We start from the raw sequence: 23,339 nt of genomic DNA on the forward strand, positions 1-23,339 counted from the left end.
CCTTGCAGCATTGCTCTAGCTGCATTACATGAGTGTCAGTGGAGGCTGGTACATCAAGGCGAAAGGGGCATCACCTACTCATCTCAGCTTGCCCTCGGCCAGCCTCCACCTGCCTGCCTGCCTTCTTTCTTACAACCAGCCTTGGGGGTGTCTGTGCCTGCCAGATTGCTCCACCGCTGCCTTAGTCTCTGCAAGCTCAGCCATCTGATCTGCACCATGTAGGCTGAGAGTACCATTGTTTTTGGATGCTTTTGTCATGTCTTCAAATACAATTGGCTGTATTAGCCCGCCTCTGTTTTTTAATGAATGAATGAATGAATGGGAACCTGGTTTGCTGACAAAAGTGAGTTCGCTGCACAAACTTAGGGCTCATCCACAGTTCTGCTTTCCCCACCGCTTTCCCCCAGGAAAACTCAATCTGTACTACAGAATTGGAACAAATGTCTATCGGGTTTTCTCCAGATTGACATTTGCTTTGATTTAGCACTTGTCCTGTGCCCAGAAAGTGTGGGCCTGACTGGTTTTCCTGAGGTGGTCAGCCTGTGTCTGGGCTTTGCCACTTCAGAAGGAGGCTCACACGTCTGAAAGTTTCTCTATAGATATCAGTTCTTGGGCAGAGGCTCTCTCCTGGCCTTTGCATCCGAGATCCCCTTAAACAGAGGTTGTACTGAGGACCCTCCATAGGAAAAGCAGCTGCTCTGTTCTGAGCTGCAGCCACTATCAGCCATGTCCACATGTCATGATAAGCAAGGGCTGCTGGCTGCTGGTGTGCTGGTCTCGGCTGCCCAACCACACCTAGTGTGCTTTTCCTCTGCTACATGTCAGAGAAGCAACACAGGAAGCCAAAGTTAAGTTTGGCTTCCCACAATGTCGAAACGCAGCATCAAGGTTTGCTCCTCCCTGACAACCCAGTGCTGCTAGCATGCCTTAAAACTATGGTTTGCCACTAGCTCGTAAATCCTAGCTCATTAGGGACAAGCAAAGCATGGCTGGTAAATTGCCTTGTTTATTTCTTCCTCTTGTGCTAGAGGAGGAGTAAGGTCAGCGGGGGGTGGTCTGTTGGGACAAAAAGGCCCCTGCCCCATTGAACTCAGCTGGTCCTCAGCTGCTCATCTTCCTTTTTGCAACTGGTCCAGGGGGTGGCGCTCACTGACCTCTTCCCCATTAGTGTTTCCTTTGTATATCTCAACAGGGAGGAGGATGGGAGCAAAATTAGAACTAGTGGGCTCTGCTTGCCATTGGCTCTGGCACCACCTACTGTTGGTTTCCCTGCCTTCCACCCCACCAGTCCCAAGGGGCACTATCCTGCACTGGGAATGACTGGCCCATGGGGATCAGCATGCCCATAATCTACAACAGACCATGATAATCAGACAACTTTGTCCTTTCTTAGCTGCAAACGTGGCTTTCCTCGGAACACCCCTTCTGCATTTTAGGTCGGTCCGCAGTACGGAAACCAGAACATAAACATCTCTGGTTCAGGCACATCAAAAGATTTCCCCAAGCCACACATGTCCCCAAGTAGGCAGTTGTAATTCTAGAAAGCTGTAATTAAAGGAGACCTCACCCTGCTGCTTGCTGATGATGCCCTGAGCTGTGGACTGCTCCAAAACCCACCCTTTTTATTTTTAGCTCTGCTGCCTTCGCTGTCGTTAGGTTTTCACCCATCCAGTGCAACCTTCCAGGGGCCACGTGCAAACAGTGGGCGGGGCCAGAGTCTAGTTTCTAGACTCCCCCACCCCACCCCCTTCTCTAACTTCTGTCCCGGCAGGGAATGGGCACAATCAGAGATTTGGGACACATCCCAGGCAGGCAAAAGTAGGGCCAGTGAAGGACGTGGCCTGAGAAGTTCTGAGGGCCAGATAAGGAAGCCCGGATGGCCACAATTTGCCCTGAGTCTGAGGTTCTCCACCACTGCCCTAAAATGCAAGAGATGGGGGTGAAACTGCCTGCACCCTGACAAAAACCATTACTGAATTCCAGAAGGAATATAAAACAATTCCTGTACTCTGAAATCATTGGCTTGAGGGAATGTGGTTGTTTCTTAAGTGTTTCTAGAAAGTTCTTCATTATATTGTTATTGCTGCCATAGGTTCCTTCAGGAGGAAGGATGCCATATAAAGGAATAAATTAAATTAAATTCAAATTAAACTTTCAGTAGTTTGAAATCTGGCTGAAGCCCAGCAAGGGACATGCAAAATCCCATCCTGCTGTGGATTTGTGGCCTAGTGCCCCAAATGCCAACACTCTTGCAGTGTTGTGCTACTAACACACAAATCCAGACTTAATTCTGTGCATGGAGGCAGATTTGTACATCCAGGTCAGGCAGCAGGTTGGACACTGTTGATGCCAGCAAGACCTGCAGACTAGAAATAATACCATTCCCACAATTCCACATGCATTTTTTATTATTAAAAAAAAGCACAGAAAATATGAACAGATGATGATAAAAAGAACAGATTCCTGAACCTTGATGACTCCACATTTTTGTAACGTGGAAATTAACAGCTGGGTGCATGGGCATAACCAGGATTTATTGGGGTTGGGGCAGGACACCCCCCTGTCATCATCCTCTGTCTGGCTCAATCTAACAGTTTTGGAATGAAATGTCTCAACATCAGTTGTTTTAAATTACTTTCTTTTGACCCCAAGTGCTTAGAAAAATTAGTCAAAACCTTTCTACAATTTCTACTTTTAGTTAAATATTTTTATTTAATTTACTTGATTATGCCCATGGCTGGGTAAGTGCAGTCATGAAATTGTCCTTCAGTTGTGAGAGAAAATTCTTACTTTACATGCCCTGAAGCACTCTTTTTCATTCTTACTTCGCATCTGAGACCTGGGGCTTACGAAAGGACTGGGCTCAGGAGTTCTCACTCCTCCTGCTCCAGCCCTAAAAAGGGTGTATGTGAGCAAAAAATATCCTCTGCACCAATGCATTTTAAGTAAGGAGTTGGAGTCAGTCTGCGGGCAAGGTTACCCTTTTAAAGGGGCTTTTTTCCAGCAGCAACTCAGGGGAACTCAGTTCCAGCACCTCTCAGTGAGCACCATTGTCTTTATATTAATAATTTTTATTAAATTTTCCTTTTACAAATTCACCATCCCAAACAATATTCACAAATTTCAACTTTTTGGACTTCCACCAGCTTTTCCACCAATCATCCATATTTTCTATTTTAATGCATTTTCTAATATTATATTGCCATTTAATATATCCTTTTCAGATCTACTTCTTTTTTACAATACATCTTTTACTCTCACAAAGCCTCTTTAAATCCTACTAGCGTTGTCTGTTCATCACATATACTTTTCAGATAATCTGTAAACTTTCCCCAGTCCTCAATGAACCTGTGATCCAGTGAGCACCATTGTCATTCTAAGAGAACAAGGGAGGTGTTCGTGGTGAGTTCTGACACCTCTTTTTCTAGGAAAAATAGCATTGGCTACATCCAGTGTGACATCGTGGATATTCTGGGCTTTAGGGCTACAGAGACGCAAATTCAAATCCCCACTGAGCCAAAAAAACTCACAGAGGCTAGTCATTCTCTCTTAGTCTGGACCTACCACACAGGGCTGTTGTGAGGATACACTAGGAGGACAGAGGAAAAACCGTGTACACAGCCCTCAGTTCTTTGGAGGAAAGACAGCATAAAAATTGGAACATCAGAATAGCATCTTGTTTTCCACGGCGGACAACCAGATGCATCTGGGAAGCCCTATTCTTGCTCTGGTTCCCCAGAAAACTGGTTTTCAGAAGCATGCTGCCTCCTGCATTGCAGAGGGTTAGACTAGATGAACCTTGGTGTTCCCTTCCACCCCTACGATTCTGTAATGATGGAAGGAGGCCTGTATCACCCACCTTTCAGCTTCACTGAGTTGACTTCACAGGGTTCTGGCATTATGAGACAGGGAGAAGAAGCTCTGCACCACGAGCAATTCTGTATGGCTCTATCATGCCTCACCCTTACTAGTGTGGTATAGCAGGTATGACTAGGACCTGGGAGAGCTGGGTTCAAATCCCCGCTCACTGGGTCGCCTTGGGCCAGTCACTTGCTCTCAACCTATCCTACCTTGCCAGGTTGTTGTGAGATGAAATTAGAACGTTGTATGCCACCTGGAGCTCCTTGGAGGAAAGGAGGGATATGAATGCAACAAAACAAACAAGCACGCAAGCCCCTAACCATCGAAACCTGTCCTTGAGGGGGAGTTTCTCCAGCTCTCTTTGCTCAGTCTCATACCATCTTACATTATTACTAATTTTAGCAAGAGCCTCTCTTGGATTCTGAGTGCAGATTGGAGTTGAAAAAGATTCATAGTGAGACGGCCTCCTCCAATTAGATTGTTTTATTTTTAGATTTAAATTATATTCAGATTTTAAGACTGTCCACTGTAACTGGCACTTTAGCGAGCTGTGAATGTAACGGGTCCTTCTTGTGTTGGTTTCTGTTGTAGAAGTTCTGTTTCCTTCTACCCAAAACAAATCAAGCTTCCCACAGCTAGTGCTGCTGGGAGTTTAGACTATAAAGAATACCGTCTCCCCATATTTCTGGATTTTATTTTGCCTCACCTCAAGTTGCTTCCTCTTCCTGTAACTGGAATACATCTGATAAATTTTTCAAAACAGTTCAAGATTCCTCCAGCTTCTCTCAAGAGTCAAATTTGAATTGTGCTGAGGAGAGGCGCTCAAAGCAACAGATCATCTTACACTAACATGGAGCAGTGCATGAGGTCCCTTCAAACTCTATGATCCTATGACTCTATGATTCGATGACTCTGGGTCCTCCTGGGCTGGATCCAGGCTCTGTTTGCAAAAAGGAGCACATCTGGAATCCTCCACCCGTATTGGATTCTTGGCCCCTTGCAGATGCTGCATGAAACAATTGAGCTCTGGCATCTACTGGCCCTTAGCAACGGTCTCCATGGCAACCTGTGTTGGACTCTGAGCCACAAGGCCTCCCTAAAAAGCCCAGCCTAAGCCCAGCCCAGCCCCAGCTGTGGAGGGCAGGGTGCCCAGAGGCTCATGGACAAAAAATGTACTAAGCAGGAAAAGAGAGGCTTTCTGGGGGGCGGGAACAAGGAGGAAGGACAGGACGGGAATCAAAGCAGCAAAAAGGAGCTACCAGTGTTGGAGGGAAGATGGGTGCCCAGTGCTCCTGTGTAGAAGATCCCATAGTTAAATCTGGCAAAGGTAATCCTGGGAGGGAAGGCAGCAATCTTTGCATCTGACTGCCTTAGGGCTTGTCTGAAATCCTTTGAAAGCTGGCTTCTGTTCACATTGCCCAAAAGCAGAGGCTGAATGCCTTCCATTTGGCAAGGGGCTGGGGTGGAGAGCAGCAGCAATAGCGTGCGTGCGTGTGTGTGTGTGTGTGTGTGTGTGTGTGTGTGTGTGTGAATCAGCGCTTGCTTTCTGCTGAATATCTCTCCCTGGGTGGGCATCTCGTAAATGTCCACAAGTGCTTCCTTCCCAGAGCTTAACGTTGTCTTGTTCCTTCTTTTCCCCTCCCAGAAAAATTGAAAAACCACAAGATCATCTTTGTAGTTGGTAAGTATAGGAGAAGTTGCTGGTCAGCCTGATGCAGAAATAGATCTTTCTCATCCAGCTCACAGATTTCCAAACAAACAGGAACAGGAACATTAATAAAAGTGAGGAACTTACCACTGAAGGGTTGGCTGGGGTATGTTAAGGAAGGATCTGGGGCACAGGTAGGCAAATTAAGGCCCGCGGACCGGATCTGGCCCAATCGCCTTCTAAATCCGGCCTGCAGACGGTCCAGGAATCAGCTTGTTTTTACATGAGTAGAATGTGTCCTTTTATTTAATTTGTATCTCTGGGTTATTTGTGGGGCCTGCCTGGTGTTTTTACATGAGTAGAATGTGTGCTTTTATTTAAAATGTGTCTCTGGGTTATTTGTGGGGCATAGGAATTTATTCATTTCCTCCCCCCCCCTATATATATATATATATATATATGCAGGTTTTGGTGTCTTCGGGTGTCTTCCCGTGTAAGAGTTGGGGTGTCTAGGCGACGTTTCGACGAGGTCTCACTCGTCATCTTCATGTCAGCTGGAAGGTTTCCTCCCCGTAGAGGTGAGATATTTGCTTTCGTAGATTTTCACGGGTACAGGAATGCAGGTTTTGGTGTCTTCGGGTGTCTTCCCGTGTAAGAGTTGGGGTGTCTAGGCGACGTTTCGACGAGGTCTCACTCGTCATCTTCAAAGATGACGAGTGAGACCTCGTCGAAACGTCGCCTAGACACCCCAACTCTTACACGGGAAGACACCCGAAGACACCAAAACCTGCATTCCTGTACCCGTGAAAATCTACGAAAGCAAATATATATATATATACACACACACACACACACACACACACACACACACACACACACACACTCCTGCTCCACACAAGATCTGAGGGACAGTGGTCCACCCCCCTGCTGTAAAGGTTTGCTGACCCCTGATCTGGGGCATGTTAAAATCCCAAGGAAGAGTAAAAACACAGTAAGGAAGCAGAGGTTTCCTGGTGCCCCCCCCCCCAGCTCTTCAGGCTTCCCTCCCTCCAGGGATCCTCAGCCTACCTCTCCCCAGTAGGCAGTCGCAGTTGGAGTAGGGGTAGGGGAGTTTGCATTTATAGGTGAACCTGTCTGATCCACGCTTTCAGAAACAGCACCACGAAACAAAACGCAGCAGAGCTTTAAAACTCATTCTTATCCAAGTTTTGCAATGCAGTTCTCCTGCCGAGTAATGTGTTACAAAAATGCACTTACATTCTGGGCGGGCGGGGAGTGTCCATTAAATTGCGTATATTAATGAAAGTAACATAGAGATGTGCATTATGCTAGGGGGAATTGCTTTGCGAAATTGCGTTTGTTTTGAAAATGTGCATACAAAAATGTGTTTATGAGGGGAAATTCACACAATAACACTGAGGAATTTTCATGAGGTTCTTTCTTTTTTTTTGTAAACTGAAGTGGCCATGTGAGAAACTGAACTTAAGACTGGAAAAAGAGAAGCAGGGAGGAGGATGGGGGGGGGTATATAATTAGTTGGTTCTGCCTGTCTTTGGCTCTGGCTGCACCTGCCATTCCCTCCACCTCATCCGTCCCAGTGGGTACCAGGCGCCACTGCCTGAGAAGGTTTCATGATCTGCCACTCCCTCCCTAAAGCCATTTCTCTTCCTAGACTCTGTGGCGGAAATGTCTTGTGTTGTGTTGCAGGCGGGCCTGGCTCAGGAAAGGGGACACAGTGCGAGAGGATTGTTCAGAAGTATGGGTACACCCACCTATCCACTGGCGACCTCCTGAGAGCAGAGGTCAGCTCTGGCTCAGACAGGGGGAAGAAACTGTCGGCCATCATGGAGAAGGGAGAGTTAGTCCCACTGGTGAGTTTATGGTGGGAATAAATGGGGTTAGTTCTGACCGGGCCCTGCCTTCAATGCTCTTCTTAGAATTGTAGAGTTGGAAGGGACACCAAAGTTCTCTTCCAACCCTCTGCAGTGATCTCCACTAAAGCATCCCTCTGCTTAAAAACCTCCAAAGAAGGAGAGTCCACAATCTCCTTTCTTGAAACTTGAAGCCCTTGGTTTGGGTCCTACCCTCCAGAGCAGGAGAAAGCAAGCTTCCTTCATCTTCCATGTGACAGCGCATTAGATATTTGAAGATGGCTATCATATCTCTTCTCAGTCTCCTCTTTACCAGGCTAAACATACCCAATTTCCCTCTTTTTTCTACCTAGTTAAGATCTTCCCTCTACCACTCTGTCACCTTTCTTTTCCAATTAAATAGTTTTTATTGTGTTATATATACATATGTAATAACAAACCCATAACATAACATTCCCCATAACATAACATTCGCCTCCACCACTACCTCCAAAACAGGTATCAGGTTATACAGTAACTCAATTGATTTTTATTCATCCATACAAATTATCCAAAAGTCCTTGCCCTACCCAGCCACTCTGGGCAGCTTCCAACACATATAAAAACATGATATAATATCAAACTTTAAACACTTCCTAATACAGTGGTGCCTCGCAAGACGAAATTAATCCGTTCCGCGAGTCTCTTCGTCTAGCGGTTTTTTTGTCTTGCGAAGCAACCCTATTAGCGGATTAGCGCTATTAGCAGTTTAGCGGCTACTAAAGGCTTAGCGGCTAAAAGGCTATTAGCAGCTTAGCGGCTTAGAAAAAGGAGGGGAGCGAAAAAAATCACAAGACTTTTTCGTTTTGCGAAGCAAGCCCATAGGGAAATTCATCTTGCGAAGCGCATCGAAAAACGGAAAACCCTTTCGTCTAGCGGGTTTTTCGTCTTGCGAGGCATTCGTCTTGCGGGGCACCGCTGTACAGGGATGCTTTCAGATGTCTTCTAAAAGTTGTGTAGTTCTTTATTTCCTCAACATCTGATGGGTGGGCGTTCTGCAGGGCGGATGCCACTACCAAGAATGCAGTGAGGGAACTGCCAGAAAGCCCTTGGAGGTAGATCTCAGGGTCTGGGCTGAATAATGGTATACATTCCTTCAGGTATATAGGGTCGAAGACTTTTAGGGCTTTAAAGATCAGCACCAACACTTTGAATTGTGCTCAGAAATCTACTGGGAGCCAGTGTAGATCCTTTAGGACAGGTGTTATATGGTTCCAGTAGCCACTCACAGTCACCAGTCTAGCTGCCACACTCTGGATTAGTTATAGTTTCCAAGTCACCTTCAAAGGTAACCCCACGTAGAGTGCATTACAGTATTCTTCTTTGGCGATCACTCGTAGTTGAGTAAGATTGTCTTCCATGAACATGGTCTTAAAATGACTGTGGAGGCTAATTCTGGATCCACACATCCTTCCTCAGTGAAGACATAGGTTTCCAGGCAGGAGTTGATCAAGGTGAGGGTTTGCCAAATGTGCCTTCCTCTTAGCACATTTCCCCCTTTCGTCCTGAGTTTGGGCGTCTTCAAAGTTCATGACACCTGTGGTAAACGCTGTTCTCCAATTTGAGCGCTTGTGATAAATGGCCACCCTATTGCATAAAATTCGCTCAGTTTTACTGTTCCATTTATCACTTTTAAGTTATGGGTTATTTTCTCAGTGGTAGCTGATTGCAAAACATTTTTACACCATAATACCAGGGACAGGTCTTGTAAGACCTTCCAGGTTTGAGCTATAGGTAGCTGAGCAACCATTTAAAGAACAGTCAATAATTCCTTGGTCTCTATATCAGTGTTTATATCAGCTCTACCACCTGTTGAAGTAGAAAGTCTCTTGCAAATGACTCTATGCCTTATGACGGGAGCTGCCTCAAAGAATACTTGCATAAAGCCACTTTTTTTTTTACTTGAGTTCCCTCCAACCCATTTGTCCTCTCCTCTTACTAAAAGGAAGTCTGTATGCAACTGAAATGAATCACAGAATCATAAAGTTGGAAGGGACCTCAGAGGCCATTGACTCTGGCGCCACCTACTGTTGCCCTCCTGCTTTGCCAGTCATAATGGGTACCAGCCACTGCTGGGGCACCTCTCCTGATCACAGGCCCCCACAGTTTGCAGAGCGCTCCTGTGGTGTTAACTTCATGGCATTTCCCTTCTCTGCTCACAGGACACCGTCCTGGACATGCTGAGGGACGCCATGGTGGCCAAGGCAGACACCTCCAAGGGTTACCTGATTGACGGCTACCCCCGGGAAGTGAAGCAAGGCGAGGAGTTCGAGAAGAAGGTAAGAGTGGAGTGGGTGGGATGAGTTTGGGAAGGGCTGAACCGGAGGATGATTGACTCAACCAGAGTGGGGTGGCTGGAAAGAGAGACCCTTTATTCTGGTTGTAACCCTAAACATTCAGTGGGGAGGTATTTGCTACGGATTTTGATTTGAGCCTACCTGGTTTGAACTTTCTGAAATGACATGCAAACTGAAATGCAGCTATCCTTCAACTTTTGCACTTTTCCAGGCGTTGCAATGCAGTTTTCCAGCCCAAGAGTGTGCACAGTGGTGTGTATATTCGGGGAAAGTGAGCTTCCCTCTTGTGCATCAGTGGTGGTGGTTTGGAAGCAGTATTATTTTGAGCGTTTCCTGACTGGGATTCCCTGAGACAGCACAAGATGGCAGCATTGTTCCCCTAGCCTGGTCTAAGCTTGGCAAATAACTGCTGGTTTATTCCACATTCCTAGAAGCTTGGGCAGACAAGACTTGAGCACAGATTGAAAAAACCTGGACAAGGTGACTAGCAGCTTGGGGTCCAACCCCACTCTCCTCAGGTGGAGCTCCCAGATTGAATCTCCAGCCATTTCCAGTGTTCTGGGCTGTGACCTGAAAGACCAGGGTTCAAATTCCCACTTGACCATGAAGCTCATGGGGTGAACTTGGACCAGTCATTGCCTCTCATCCTAACCTACCTTACAAAGTTGTTGTGAGGATTAAATGAGGGTGGAGAACCACATACGGAACTTTGAGTTAGACCAGGCCCTGGGGAGCCTGTGGCCTTCCAGATGTTGCTTAGCTGCTGTGCTGGCTGGGACTGGAGAATTTAGGCCTTCTTCTCTTCCTCTCCCCCCCCCAACTCCCTGACCCCTCCATGTTGCCTCCCTGCTCAGATCGCACCCCCAACATTGCTGCTCTACGTGGACGCTGGCAAGGAAACAATGGTGAAGCGCCTGCTGAAGCGCGGGGAGACGAGCGGACGAGTCGACGACAACGAGGAGACAATCAAGAAGAGGCTGGAGACGTACTACAAGGCCACGGAGCCTGTCATTGCCTTCTATGAGAAAAGGGGCATTGTCCGTAAGGTGAGTCCCATCGTCCACCCATCTGTCTCCCTCCGCTCCCAAAGACATAGGATGCAGGACAGCAGAAAGCAACTAAGTGTTGCAAAATGGCCACCACTTCTCCAGGTTGGCCACTCCACTCATGGGTGATGAACTTGGTCTGTCCAGATAATTATTCTGGGGGTGAGATGCTTTGTTTGTTCAACAGTTCCAGCTTGAGGAGATACCATGAGCTGCAGTGACGTCTTTTTCTCTTTTCTTTTCTTTTCTTTTTAGCTCAGAAACAGCAGAGCTTCTCTCTGTTTCTCTCTGTCTCTCTTTGGGCAACTTGGCCACCAATTTGGTTTCCCTGGTACAGGATTTCCAGCAGCCAGGGGTAGGGAGGGTGGGAGCTTCCATGTTCCACAATACTCCCCTTTCCCATGAAAGACAGAAGCTAGAATTAAATAAAATGGATGCAAGCTGGCTTGATTTGCATCATTTTTGCAGGTTGCAGCTTTTTAAGGGAGTGGAGGTGGTATGGGTATATGGAACCCATGAACTGGGCCCCAGTTTGCACTTACTTAGGCTTAGTAAACCTCTAGATCAGGCATAAGCAAACTCAGCCCCTCCAGATGTTTGGGACTACAATTCCCATCATCCTTAGCTAACAGGACAGTGGTCAGGGATGATGGGAATTGTAGTCCCAAACACCTGGAGGGCCGGAGTTTGCCTATGCCTGCTCTAGACTCTCAGTATTTTGTGAGGGGGATTCAAGCGGGTTTGTATTAGACAGTCCTCACATCATTCTGCTTTTGTCAGTGGTCCTGCAACGCTTTCCGCAAGGTGGCTGCATTATTTGAACCTGGCACCCTTGTCCTACAGCATGACAAAAGTGGGACAAAAAATAATAATGAACTGGACCATTTGTGCTATGAAAAGTTACGGGATTTCAGCAAGAAGTTGCAGGATATTCACTGTAAGGAAACAAACCAGGTACAAACAGCATTGAAAGCCAGAGGCCATCATGAGTACAAATAATCCTGAATGAACAATGGAAAGGGTTTTTTACTGTCTACCTGCAGAGCAAGCTTTGTGCAAGCCAATCAGGATGGATGCTGGATAAACGGGTTTTCTGGAGGAGCCCTTCCTTTCAGCAGGGGGCAGTGAGGTTCTGGTTCATCTTAAAGTGAGGGTGAGGGGGAGTCCAGTCACAACATGGGATGCCTCACTGTGTCTCTTGAAGATGTCCTGGCTTCATTCATAACTCCAAAGGAAGTGTCTACCAGGCCTCCAGATGCTTGGCATAGCAAGGCAGTGAGTAATCCACAGGCCCCACAGGACGGAAGAGGGGGCGCCAGGCCGATGGAGACAGTGTGAGGATTTAGGGGCAGAAGTGGACAGAGAATAGAGGAAGCTGTGCTTGGGCGGGGAGGAAGGTGACTCCCAAGATCCATAGCATTTTGGCACAGAGAGCTGTGGTCGCGTTTGGTTCCTTGAGCTGGAATCCTCCCTGAGAAGAGCAGCTCAAGGAGATGTCGGACGTCTTGCTAAACTAGTGTTATTTATTACATTTGTTAGATGCTGTATACAGAAAGCAACGAGAATGAAATAAAATGCAAACAGGCAAGTTTAGAGACAAGCCAGATTCAAAACATGGCTTATGCCAAAGAATCAAGGGGGGTGTCGTTAGTAATGGGGGCTGAGGGTTTTTAGGAGGGCCCCCTCACAGAGCTGGAAATCCCCTGCACTGTTAACAAACTACACTTCCCAGAATTCTTTGGAGGAAGCCATGACTGTTGAAAGTGACATAAGAACACCTTGAATATTATTTAAAAAAATATTTTTTATTGGTTTTAGAAATATTTTCATGCATGACATCATATAAACAAAGATAAATAAAACATTTGGCTTCATAAGCCCGTGACTTCCCTCCTCCCTGGCCAATGGCTTTCAAACCTGTTCTCTATATACCCATTTTCCTATATTTCTTAAATCATAATCATTTTAACCTTGCAAAACTTCCAGTAACCCTACTGGCTATGTTAGTTCTTTACAGTTGTCTTTCAAATAGAACATAAATTTATTCCAGTCTTTCAGAAAAGTCTGATCCTTACGGTTCCGAAATTTTCCCGTCAGTTTCGCCAATTCGGCGTAGTCCAGTAATTTCATCTGCCACTCTTCTTTCGTTGGTAAATCTTCCTATTTCCATCTTTGGGGTAATAACATGCTTACTGCAGTTGCTGCATATAAGAACAGTGTTTTATCCTACTTATGTATTTCTCTACCTACTATACCTAATAGGAAGGCTTCTGGTTTTTTTGTAAACGTATATTTCTACTTTGAATATTTAGAAGGCTTGAGGAAAGCAGTGCAAGGCAAGAAGGGGCTAAATATCCTTTCTTTTTCTTTAATTAATTTTTTATTAGTTTTCACATTTCTATATATCTTTATATTAACCATTTCACATATCCACAAATAAAAATAAATAAAAGGTTCCTTTGAAGCATCAGACTTCCCTCCCTCCCTCCATGGGTTCTTACTATAATACAAAATTATCTTCATCCTTTTAAATTATCCAACTACTAATTGTTCCATTAAGAAAAAACATACAATAAATTTGACATTACGAGCATCTTTACATTCCTGCCAGTGGTTTTAAATGTTTACAGTGGTCCTTTAGATAGTGTAAAAATTTATTCCAGTCTTTTTCAAATACTTGATCTTCCTGATTTCGGATCTTTCCTGTCAATTTCGCCATCTCCGCATAGTTCATCAGTTTCATCTGCCATTCTTCTTTCGATGGTACCTCTTCTTTTTTTCAATTGTGGGCTAGCAATACTCTCGCAGGTGTTGTTGTATACATAAATAGTCGTTTATCTTCTCTAGGTATCTCTTCATCTACTATACCTAACAAAAAGGCCTCTCATTTTTTAAATAAATGTCTTTTAAAACATTTTTAATTCATTGTAAATCATCTCCCAGAACCCCCTTACTTTATTACAAGCCCACCACATATGGTAAAAAGTACCTTCCTTCTCCTTACATTTCCAACATAATTTTAAACTCACTTTATACATCTTTGCAGTTTTACTTGGTGTAAGGTACCAATGATACATCATTTTCATATAATTTTCTTTCAACAAACAGCATGCAGGGAAGTTGATTTCTTCTCTCCATTGCTTCTCCCAATATTTCTTTTCAACATGATTCCCAAAATCCCTAGCCCAATGTATCATTACGGCTTTAACATCCTCATCCTTTGTATGCCATTTCAACAATAATTTGTACATTTTCGATAATACTTTCACATTATTGTGCAACAGGTCTATTTCAAACCTTTGATCTTATTGTATCAAACCCATTTTTTTTAATCTGTCTTAAAAATATCATTTACCTGGTGGTATTATAACCAATACGTCATAAATTCTTTTACGTCTTCAATTTTTTCCCAGTTTTAACTGGTCTTCTGCCTCCATTAACAAATCCTTATAGGTGGCCCAATTTCTTTTCATATTTAACCTTTTTAACTGAAATCACTTCCAAGGGTGAGAGCCACCAAGGTGTTTTCCGTTCCAGTAAGTTTTTATATCTATTCCATGCCTTTCTTATTATGCGGTTCAGGAATCCTTTGCGTACTTTTACTTTCTCATACCATAAATATGCATGCCACCCAAATCTGTTGTCATAACTTTCCTGATCTAGTAAATTCATATTTTTCAACAATATCCAATCCCGTAGCAAGCAAAGACACAAAACCTCATAATATAAGATCTGGCAGGGAGAAGCCACCTCTTATTTTTAAGTTATATATATATATAACTTATATTTTATTCTTGGCTTCTTTCCAGATAAATCTAGATACTACTTTTTGCCATTCCCTGAAGTGTCCCACCCTGCTCACCACAGGGATTGGATGAAATAAAAACAACATTCTCAGAAGCACATTTATTTTCACAGCAGAAATCCTTCCCCAAAATGATAATTTCATCCATCCCCACACCTCCAAATCCCTCTTTATTTCTTTTCACATAGGTATGTAATTGTCATTAAATATATAATTTTGGCAGTTAACCATACCCCTAAATATTTGGTCTTTGGGATTTATATCTGTGATCTGTTGAAACTTTTCTTTCAATTGTACAGTCATATTTTTTGATCAACATTTTCATTTTTACTTTATTAAGTCTGGAACCAGCTACTTGTCCAAATTCCTGAATTCTTTCCAGTTCTTTTGGTACACTGGATAAAGGATATTCTACTGTTATTACTAAATTGTCTGTAAAGGCTTTCAATTTATATTCTTTCTGCCCCACCCTGATTCCTTTTACACCTTCATCTGATCTTATAGCTCTCACCAGAGCTTCTAAAACAGTAATAAATAATAATGGTGACAGAGAACATCTCTGTCTCATTCCCTTTGTAACTTCACATTTTTCAGTTATAACATTATTAACAATCAGCATGGCTTTCTGTTCGGAGTATATAGCCCCTAGACCTGTAAGGAAGGATTGCCCTACATCTATCATCTCTAAGTTCTTTTTCATAAAATTCCAGGAAATATTGTCAAAGACCTTTTCTGCATCAATAAACATCAATGCTGCTTGCTTATCATTCCTGGTCTCCAAATATTCTATTACGTCTATTATATGCCTTATATTATCTTTCATTTGTTGACCAGGAAGAAAACCCGCTTGATCATCACGAATAATGCCTTTTAATACATCTTTTAATTCATTTGCTAATATTTTGGTAAAAAGTTTATAATCATTGTTCAGTAGTGAAATCGGCCTGTAATTTTTAACCAGAAGTAGATCAGTGTCTTGTTTTGGAATTAATGAAATGTAGGCATCCTTCCATGAATTTGGTAGTTTTCCTTTATTCATTATATTATTCATAACATCCTTCAATGGTAACGCCAGCTGATCATTTAGTTTTTTTTATAATATTTCGCCGTAAGTTCATCTGGGCCTGGCAATTTGCCTAATTTGGAATGTCCTACTGCTGATTGTACCTCCACCATTGTAACTGGTGCATTCAACTGATCCTTCTTTTCTTTTGGAATCTTTGGTAGTTTATTCTCCTTAGATAGTCCTCAATTTTTTCCTAAGTCTTCTTTTCCAGCCGTATACCTGGTAAAATCTCAAAAAAAAATTCCTAAAGGGGCTAAATATCCTTTCAAGCTGCTACTCTGATCAAAATTAGAGTCCTCTGATGCTACTTTAAAAGGTGTGTGTGTGTGTGTGTGTGTGTGTGTGTGTGTGAGAGAGAGAGAGAGAGAGAGAGAGAGAGAGAGAGAGAAGTAGTGAGAAACTTAGCTTTAAAAAGAGTTTTAGAAAGATGGCTTTACAAGAGGTTTAGACAAATTCATGGGGAATAAGGCTATCCACAGCTACAGAGGCAGTATGCCTCTGAACACAAGTTGATGGGAGTCAGAGGACGGAAGAGCACTGTTGCACTCTGGCCCTGACTTCTTGTTGGGATTTTGTTGGCCACTGTCAGAACAGGATGATAGACCAGAGGGGCCTGTGGGCTGATCCAGCATCCAGATCTCTTGAGCAGCATATCATTTTTTGACTACACTCCCAGGACACATGGGCAGCATGAAGCCAGGGCTTATGCTTGGTCTATAATAATAATAATAATAATAATAATAATAATAATAATAATAATAATTACTATTATTATTATTACTGTATTATTATTATTATTATTATTATTATTATTATTATTTATTTATACCCCGCCCTCCCCAGCCAAGGCCGGGCTCAGAGCGGCTTACAAGCAATAATAAGAACAAGATGAATGATTACAACTTAAAAACAAAAATAAAATACAACATTAAAATAATGGAACATTAAAATATTAAAATGTAGCCTCATCGCAGGAGGAGAAGGAAAAGAAAAAAGAAAGAGGGAGGGAGGGAATCAAATTGGCTCCAAGCCAAAGGCCAGGCGGAACAACTCTGTCTTACAGGCCCTGCGGAAAGAAATCAGATCCTGCAGGGCCCTGGTCTCATGAGGCAGAGCATTCCACCAGGCCGGAGCCATCACTGAGAAGGCCCTGGCTCTGGTTGAAGCTAATCTAACTTCCTTAGGGCCCAGGACCACTAGGGAGTTGCTATTTATGGACCTTGAGGCTCTCCATGGGGCATACCAGGAGAGGCGGTCCCATAGGTACGAGGGTCCTAGGCCATGAAGGGCTTTAAAGGTCAAAACCAGCACCTTGAACCTGACCCTGTACTCCACCGGGAGCCAGTGCAGCTTGAAAAGCACTGGGTGAATATGCTCCCATGACAGAGACCCCGTGAGGAGCCTCACTGCAGCATTCTGTACCCGCTGGAGTTTCTGGGACAGCTTCAAGGGCAGCCCTGCGTAGAGCGAATTACAGTAGTCAAGCCTGGAGGTGCCCGTCGCATGGATCACTGTGGCCAGGTCAGGGCGGGAAAGGTAAGGGACCAACTGCTTGATGCGGCGAAGGTGGAAAAATGTCGCCTTGGCTGTTGCTGTAACTTGCGCCTCCATGGAAAGGAGGACTTTATTATTATTAAAATGGAAATTCTGCAGATATGCACCTCTCTACCCCCAAAGCTGCAACCTGTATAAATCATGCAAATCAAGGTAACATGGATCCATTTGTTTAATCCTGCTTCTGGTTTTCATGGACAAAAGCAAAGAGCATGGCAGTCAACCTTTGGCCACTGGAAATTCTGCTAAGAGCCTCCTCTGGCTTCTGAGACACCCGTAAACCATTTCAAGTGCTGAAGCTTACTTTTGCATCCTTAAGGGATAGAAACTTTAAATTTTAAAAAGCAAGGGCAAAAGCTGGACTTCTTCAACTAGTACCATACTGTTCAGAGGAAACGCAGCCCCACTGCCCAAGTTTAGTCATTATCTGAAGAGTATCCCTACCTCCAGGTCTGGTCCTGACCAGAAGGACGCAGGTATCAACAAGGGTGTCCCGCATGACCTTAAGGTGCTGCTGTGCAATGCCAGGTCAAAGATTCATAAGACCACTGCCATCCATAATTTGAACATGGATGGAGGAGTTGACCTGGCAGGTGCTCTTGCTCCTTCTTGTCTACCAGATTTTTCTTATGCACAGCAGCCCAGAGCATGTGAGCGGGGGGGGGTTGCATTTGATTTTTAGGAAGTCATTAGTTATCATCAGGTGTCCTATTAGGGAGACCCAGTTTTCTGAGTGCATGTCTAGAAATTGGGCAATAGGAGCAGTACAGCATTCCTATTGGTGGACCGACCTCCCTGCTGCACCCACTGGCAGAGGAAGAGGAGTGCGGAGGGAGCGCACCGCCCCCGGCAGCGCAATCCTGGTGAAGTGCCATCATGGCTGCCTCCCCACCTGCGCTGGGTGCCACGCCCCCGAAGGCGGCGCGCCACACCCCCAGGACATGTGCCATGCCCCTGCAGGCGGCACGCCACACCCCCGGGATGCATGCCAGCCCCTCCCCTGGCTGCTCTCCGCCCCCCAGTGCTGGAGCATGAAGCTCCACCACTGGCTGCACCAAGGATTCCCTTCCTGAGTTGCTTTGCGTCGTGACAAATGTTCTCCTGGATACACCAGGAGCACTACCTGGTACAACTAGCTTTCTCTGTAACCCCTTCTGCAGGGAGGTGGGACCGATTCAAATGGTCCTCCCCCACTACTTAATGGATCCAAAGGGTTTCCAGGGAGTGGTAGGGGATGTATTATCCCATGTTGATGTCTTTTTAGCTGATTCCCTGGTGGTCTGCTGGAATGCGGAGTTAACCAGCGATTGCATGGAGCCCGAACAGCCCCGTGGTTTCCCCTGAAGCTGAGGACAATGAAACAATTGCTGAGACAGCTAGAGCGCCTGTGGCAGAAAAAACATTCTCAATTGGACCAGACACTGGTTAGAGCTCAATGTTGAACCTTACCAAGTGGTTATAGTGACACAAAGAGGACCTTCTTTGCTGCCTCTGTTGCATCTGCAGGAAACAGCAGCAGGAGACTCTTTCAGGTGGTTTGCAATCTAACAGAACCACCTCCACCATTGGGGCCTGGTGAGGACCCCAAGATCTCTTGCAATGATTTTGCGAAGTTTTTTGCAGATAAAATCGCTCAGATTTGGAAAGATGTAGACTGCGTCATGGTAGCAGGGTCAGGGTGGGAAAGTGCCAGAGCTCTGTCTAGTTAGGTTGTATGGGATCGACTTCAACCTGTTACCTCAGAGGACGTGGACAGGCTGCTTAGACAAGTGAAACTGACCACCTGTCTCCTTGATGGGGAGGGGAAGGACCCTCTTGTCATTCGCCCCAGTTCAGCCCTGCTTGTGACACCCTGATAATTTCCTTTATTTAATTTTTTAGTAGTTTTCTTCTTTGTCTGTCCCCTCCCCACCTTTCGCTGTGTCACATCTAGCCTTATGAAGAGTTCTGGAGGACATGAATTCTTGTTTGCTATTTTGGGACTTTTTAATGTTGGCCCTGATAGAGGTATTGTCCGACGGTGGGTTTTGGATCTTTTCTTATGGACCCACCTGCTGGCTGGCTTCCTTTGCTTTTTGGGCACACACACAGACGTTGCACATGAATCTGTACTGGAGACTTAGTGATGCACACATGCTGCCCTGTGCACTGGCAAAACACCCCTTCCTACAATTCTCTGTGCCAGGGATGGAGCACCTCCAGATATTGTTGGACTCCTGTTCCTATCATCTCTGCCCATTGGCCATGGCAGTGGGGGTTGGTGGGAGTCAGTGTCCAGCAACATCTGGAGGGCGCACAGGTGTTTTCTACTTGTGGTCTATACAAATGCATCAAGTGGTTTTATTTTTAAAGGGTTCTTGCCATGACCAGGATGCAATAAAAAATCAAAGCAGGTTGGTGGGCTCTGCTTTATTATTTACCTGCCCTCCACCCTAAGGTTAAACATTAAAAAGCAATACGGAAAACAGTTTAAAACGATTTTTACCATCACAAAATAAAGGTGGGTGCATAGTAGAATGGCTTAGAATTGCTGGCGATGGCTGTCAGCTGAGGGATGGGAGGTGGGTGGGTGTGTTAAGATTTTCATTTTGCTCAAAGTGTGATGATAGTGTTTTGCACTAGCGGCAAGGCTTTGGCTGCCCCGGGGGCCAAATTGCTAAATGCATCTCCCTTCTCTCCTCAGCTTAATGCCGAAGGCTCAGTGGACGAAGTGTTCCAACAGGTCTGCACTCACCTGGATGCCCTGAAGTAAAATCGCAGGCAAGAGCACCTGTTGGTTCTCCACCCTCCCCTTCCCCACAGCTCCCTCCTCTCTCACTCTCTTCCCCACCACCAGTGAATCTCCGTCCCTGATGCCTCTCCCCCTTCCCACTCAATCTTGCCTCAGATCCTTGCAGAGGAGCCCCCTCTTTGCCTCCCCACGTGAACCTCTCTAGTCCCCCTCCTCTCGCCTGCTTCATCTCCGATTTCATCTCAGGGGTTGTGACAGCGGAAGTGGTGTTATCCTGTTTTCGTGGACGGAGCCTCGTTGGAGGAAATTTCAAGGACATTATGTTTGGCTCCCTAACCTTCTCTCCAAAGTAAAGTTCACTTTCATGAGCTGAGATGTTATTTTTTTTATCTTTTACCCCCTTCCCCCCTTCTTCTTCTTTAACAGGAAAAGCTCTCATGTTATGTTCAGAGGTTGATTAAGGGCAGGAAACTGCATGTTTATCCCACTGCAGAGTATCCAGAGAAGGAGATCTTATTTTCTCTGGATGAGTGGCATGTAAAATGAGGCTGCAAAGGGGACGTTCTCTGATCCTAGTAATTCAGTGGAATGTCAAAGAAAAGCTAAGGCTGGGTCATGATCTTTTAAAAACCCAGAGCCTGCTTTGAAAATGCAGCTAGAGTTTCACCCTATAATGCAGGATAACAGCACCTGTCTGTTGCAAATATAAACACAAATATTAGTCAAAATAACTTGTCACGTGGAAGGTGGAACATAAGAACTTAAAGTGCTTGGCTTGCAACATGTGGCAGTGGATGGTTATAACATGCTTTCTACCCATTGTTTGATATAGCCATCTTTAGTGAAGACCAACACTTTATAATGCTCTGAAATGATTGGCTGGTGTTTCTCATCAATGACAGGAGAGGTGCTGCTGATAACTGGGAATCTCTCTCCACCCTTTGAAATGTAACCCAATAAATCACTTTGTAAAAATATGTAATTAGGGGAAACTGCGTACAAAATGTGTGTATTGGGATAAATCTGCACTAAAATGCTGATGAATTTTTGATGGGGGCTTTAATCTAAAAACTTGCAAACTGATGTGATGTGAAAATGAATTTGCAATGTGGTAGAGGCAGGGAATGAGAACCCAAGAGAACCAAAAGTGGCAGATTTTCCCATCCCTATTTAGTTTACAGATGCACCCTCTGAATGCCGTATTTCTGCTTCTACAAGGAAAGCTGCTCCACCCCAGGGCAAGAAACCCCTGTGATTTTTCTGTGGTTACTTGATATCAGGGCTTTTTTTTTCAGCCAGAACTTACCAGAACTCAGTTCCAGCACCTCTCAGATGGGCACCATTGCCATTCTAAGAGAACATGTTGAGTTCCGGCACCTCTTTTTCTAGAAAAATAGCACTGCTTGTGCTATAGCACGGCAAGGTGGCATAGAGGAAGGGGGTGTGGTCAGATACTTAAAGGACTTTTGCCCAGGCCCATGATGAAAATTGGCACAAATTTCCCCATACACACATGTATACGGATAGACAATTCTGGAAAATTAAATTGGTTAGCTTGGTAACCTGCTACTCTATGAGCAATTTTTTTTTGTTCTGTTTTAAAGGTGGGGATGTGGACAGGGGACCCACTGCCTGGGGTTTGGGGACCCCTGGGCCATCTCCTATCAATGCCCCTGCCCAGAAACACAACCAGAAATAAGAGACCCAGTTTTTCAGTGGATGAGAGGTGGTCCTTTTCCTCTAGCACAATGGGAGGCTTTTAACGGCTTCGTGGGCTGCAAGTGAGATCCTTGTGACCAAATGCCCCTCAGTTCCCCACTCTCCAGACTGTATACCTAGAAAGCAGCATATCACAAGGGAAAACTTTGTTCTGTGTACAATGGGGGTTGGAGGTCAAGCAGCATTCCTTCAAGTAAGCCCCCACCCAGACTCTGAAGTGGTATATCTCCACTTGAAGACTGCTGGGCTTCTAAAAACATAATCACAGAAAAATTAAGGGGATCTTGTGTTACCCATCCCAACAGAAAACTAATTTGCAGTGAGATTTCTTCCCTTGAAAGAAGGAGACAAACAGGCATGTAAACTTTCGTTCTAGAGTGGGCTATGAAAGGAGGTGGCTGGAGGCCAGGCAACCCCTTGCCCCCATTTCATCCCTTACCACTTCATTCCCTTAGCAGCCATAAGCTACAGATTGACAGCTTCTATGTGCCTTTTTCTTTGGTCTGCTGATGAAAATACTTTAGTAGGAGCCCATCTCTGCCAGTCTCCCTTATTTCTCTGTCTCTGTGGATCAGGAATGGGGGACTTGCTGGAGCCCAGCTCTCATCAGCCCCAGGCAGCAAGGATGATGGGACTAGTAGTCCAGCAGTATCTAGGGAGCCACAGGTTTCCTGTGTGAGCTGTAGGGAGACCCTGAATCCAGAGTTCTTCAGCCTTGGGCCCCCAATATGGCTGGATTGCAGCTCCCATCTGCCCCAGCCAGCTTTCACCCATGGTCAGGGATTATGGGAGTTGTAGTTCAGCAACATTTGGGGACCTGAGGTTGAAGAGCATGGCTCTACGTCACAGGTGGAGCCTCTGGCCATCTTTATATTACTGAACTACAACTTCCGATATCCCTGCCCATTGGCCATGATGGCCTGGGCTGATTGAGAGTTTGAGTCCATCTGGAGGGTTGAAGGCCTCCCATCCCCGCTCCCTATGCTTTAGGGAGAGAGAGATTTGGGAGTGGGGAGGGGTGGGACACAACCGAAGCCCGGGATGGTGTACCTGAACTCGGGTGGGATTTTGTAATGTGAACACTGTGCCTCATTTTCTTTCTCTCTGATTACTGGAGCACTCCAAACTCACAGATAGCATTTCACATGCACCCTGATGCATTATAACGGTATCCAGTTCTTTTGTACAATGATTTCTAATATTTATATAAGTGGGGAGAGGGGGGAAGCCCCCCTGCATCCCACCCAGAGTCTTAAAGGCCCTCTGTCCGCAGGCCTAATGTCCGAATGTATTTATCATATCATTATTAAAGAGTAAAAAACATGGCAACCATGTAATGTGTGTGCGCGCATTATGTCATCACCAACCTTTCTGGCATTTCCTCTTTTGGTTGGAACTACTGGCCACAAAGGCTCTGTTCTCCCCCCACCGTCAGACGCAGTCTGCCTCTGAACACCCGCTGAATCACAGGTGGAGACTGCCCTGTTTGGCACAGGCCTTGCTTGTGAGCGTCCCTTAATGGGTATCTGAGGAGACATCATAGAAGCATCTAAAGTGATGGATGGTGTTGAAGAAAGTGGGCATTTTCCTCCTAATACCGGGCCTCCAGGACCTCCAGTGAAGCTGTAATCTTGGGAGATTCGGGACACAAAATGAAGCACTTCTTCACACAGTGCATAAAAGTATGGAATTTGTGGTGATG

General features: G+C 45.1%; 1 protein-coding gene across 8 annotated transcripts in view; it reads left to right on the plus strand.

Annotated features, from left to right (window-relative positions):
- The window catches only part of AK1 (adenylate kinase 1), a 57,771-nt gene extending 34,802 nt beyond the window's left edge, over window positions 1–22,969 (plus strand). For 4 of the 8 annotated variants that reach the window (XM_083485915.1, XM_083485917.1, XM_083485920.1 and 1 more), the window contains 5 exons: window positions 5,507–5,542; window positions 7,217–7,380; window positions 9,582–9,698; window positions 10,571–10,762; window positions 19,871–22,969. In XM_083485915.1, the coding sequence (XP_083342041.1) occupies window positions 5,507–5,542; window positions 7,217–7,380; window positions 9,582–9,698; window positions 10,571–10,762; window positions 19,871–19,939 (578 nt within the window). In that variant the 3' untranslated portion in view covers window positions 19,940–22,969. Of the gene's footprint in view, window positions 1–4,929; window positions 5,189–5,506; window positions 5,543–7,216; window positions 7,381–9,581; window positions 9,699–10,570; window positions 10,763–19,870 lie in introns of those variants that run through there. The other 4 variants (XM_083485916.1, XM_083485922.1, XM_083485919.1 and 1 more) reach the window with 3 other exon arrangements.
- The last annotated feature ends 370 nt before the right edge of the window (window positions 22,970–23,339 follow it).

Source organism: Podarcis liolepis (genome assembly GCF_965112155.1).
Source record: "Podarcis liolepis genome assembly, chromosome: Z".
Classification (NCBI taxonomy): Eukaryota; Metazoa; Chordata; class Lepidosauria; order Squamata; family Lacertidae; genus Podarcis; species Podarcis liolepis.